This window comes from Mandrillus leucophaeus, unplaced genomic scaffold, assembly GCF_000951045.1.
Source record: "Mandrillus leucophaeus isolate KB7577 unplaced genomic scaffold, Mleu.le_1.0 Scaffold251, whole genome shotgun sequence".
In the NCBI taxonomy this organism is placed as follows: domain Eukaryota; kingdom Metazoa; phylum Chordata; class Mammalia; order Primates; family Cercopithecidae; genus Mandrillus; species Mandrillus leucophaeus.
This window is the reverse complement of record NW_012102599.1, coordinates 2,647,965-2,650,495: the sequence shown is the minus strand read 5'-3', so window position 1 is coordinate 2,650,495 and position 2,531 is coordinate 2,647,965. Positions and strand designations below refer to the sequence as shown.

General features: G+C 35.9%; 1 protein-coding gene across 1 annotated transcript in view; it reads left to right on the top strand.

Moving 5' to 3' along the window:
- PDS5A (PDS5 cohesin associated factor A) overlaps positions 1–2,531 on the top strand; it is a 159,814-nt gene that overhangs the window by 145,129 nt on the left and 12,154 nt on the right. The window contains exon 29 of the mRNA XM_011983585.1: positions 2,223–2,399. Coding sequence (XP_011838975.1) covers positions 2,223–2,399 — 177 coding nt within the window. The remainder of the gene's footprint in view (positions 1–2,222; positions 2,400–2,531) is intronic.

The window sequence follows — 2,531 nt, the reverse complement described above, 5'->3', positions numbered from 1 at the left end:
TGTCACGTCAAACCTTTATCATTTCTGACCCTACTCATAGGAACGTTTACTATTGTGGTTTTTATAGATATTGTTCATACACATGAAATCTTAAGAATAAACTCAACCAGTGATGTTTTAAACCACTTTTCGCAAAAATGAAGCCCAAGATATAAAATCAATTAATGTGGTTTAAAGAATAGTGGGGCCTCAATTACCTACCAAATAGCCTCTTCTGACAGCCCCCTTTTTTGTAGAACACTATGGAAATGACAACTATACTATGGTCTGTGGTTTTATTTTTGTTTTAGGATTTTCTATTCCCAAAAGATAAAGTTTACAATAGTTGTATTATTTTGTCTCTTGACAATTAACCCTTTTATCAGGTAGTCTTAGGCAGTCATTTCTGTCTTAATGTTATTAAGACAAAATGGAAATAGATACCACTTTATCAAAGCTAAATGGAAAATGGTTTTTTTTTGTTGTTTTTTTTTTGAGATGGAGTCTTGCTCTGTCACCCAGGCTGGCGTGTGCAAGCTCCGCCTCCCGGGTTTACGCCATTCTCCTGCCTCAGCCTCCCGAGTAGCTGGGACTACAGGCGCTCGCCACCTCACCCGGCTAGTTTTTTGTATTTTTTTTAGTAGAGACGGGGTTTCACCGCGTTAGCCAGGATGGTCTCAATCTCCTGACCTCGTGATCCGCCCGTCTCGGCCTCCCAAAGTGCTGGGATTACAGGCTTGAGCCACCGCGCCCGGCCGGAAAATGGTATTTTTAAAGCAATAGTCTGTAACTACAGAATATCCGAATCTTGCTATTGTTGCTTCATTTGTCCAAATTTCGAAACCATCCTAAGCCTTTTTTAATTGGTTTAGGTGAGAGAGTGAACTTTCTCTTCATGGAAATATGAAGTCTTGGTTTATTTGTCTTAAACAGGGAACAGAGTTCAGAGGCAGCAGAAACTGGAGTTAGTGAAAATGAAGAGAACCCTGTGAGGATTATTTCAGTCACACCTGTAAAGAATATTGACCCAGTAAAGAATAAGGTAAAGTTAATTTTTTTTTTTTTCTGCTTAAAAAACATTTTTTAAATAATGGATCTAAGTAAAGTTAATTTTTTTTTTTTTTTTTTTTTTTTTTTTTTTTTTTTTTTTTTATTAATAGGACTTCTGTAATGATAAGAGTTATATTTCAGAAGAGACAAGAGTACTTCTGTTAACAGGAAAGGTATTATGTACTTAATAATTTTGAGATCTTTGTTTCATGTGTATATTGCTTCTGCTATTCCTAGAAATACCTTTAAATGACCACTAGATTATATAGTTCCTGATTCTTAGGGATCACATTATGGATTTAAAGCATCTAAAGCAGCCATGCTTTTAGACTTTTTCTGCCAGCAACCACTCTTCTGAATTGCCACTGTGTGTTCTCATCAGTAATGTTAAGCACAGTTTATTTACAATTCACAAAGAAGGCTTTCCTGGGAAATGCTATAACCAACTTAGGTATATAAGATAAAAGAAATAATTTTATACTACTAATGAATTAAGATAATTCATGTTCTATATAAGTAATACGGTGACACCTAGAACAGCAAAAGGAAATTTAGTTTTTTGTAAACAATTCCTAAAGTATTACTCTCTATATATATCTCCAATAGTTTGTTTATAGGAGCGTTTATTATGTATTTTGCTGTATTTTAGGGGAACTTTGTATTTTGATTGAATAATAAAGGAGAAATCAATATTACCTAGTTATTATTAAGTAGAGATACGCTTATGACTTTTGATTGTATTAAGGCAGCCAAACACAATTTTACAGAATGAACTTTTTTTTTTTCTTGAGACAATCTCATTTTGTCGCCCAGGCTGGAGTACAGTGGTGCAATCTCAGCTCACTGCAGCCTCCACCTCCTGGGTTCAGGCAATTCTTGTGCCTCAGTCTCCCAAGTAGCTGGGGCTACAAGCTTATACCACCACACCTGACTAATTTTTATGTTTTTGGTAGAGGTTGGGTTTCACTGTGTTGGCCAGACTGGTCTTGAACTCCTGGCCTCAAGTGATCCACCTCCCAAAGTCCTGGGATTTATAGTCAGGAGCCACTGTGCCTGGCCCAGAATGAACATTTCTGATAAATTTAACTAATTAGCATTTAACAATATCTCTTACTTTTGTCTAAATTTACATGTATACATGGTAAGATATAAACGTGTGTGTTTTGCGGGGGGTTTTTTCTTTTTGTTTTTAGCCAAAGCCTGCTGGAGTACTAGGTGCAGTAAATAAGCCTTTATCAGCAACGGGAAGGAAACCCTATGTTAGAAGCACTGGCACTGAGACTGGAAGCAATATTAATGTAAATTCAGAGCTGAACCCTTCAACCGGAAATCGATCAAGGCAACTTTTCTCTCCAATTATTTTGTTACTAGCACTCACTACTTGGTTTATCTTTTATTCCTAAAGCGCTGTCTCATAAAATAGTCTTCTGTCGTTAGAGGTGTTCTGATACAAAATAATATTGATGGATTTTAGTATTTTCTTTTTCTTTTTTCTTTTTTTT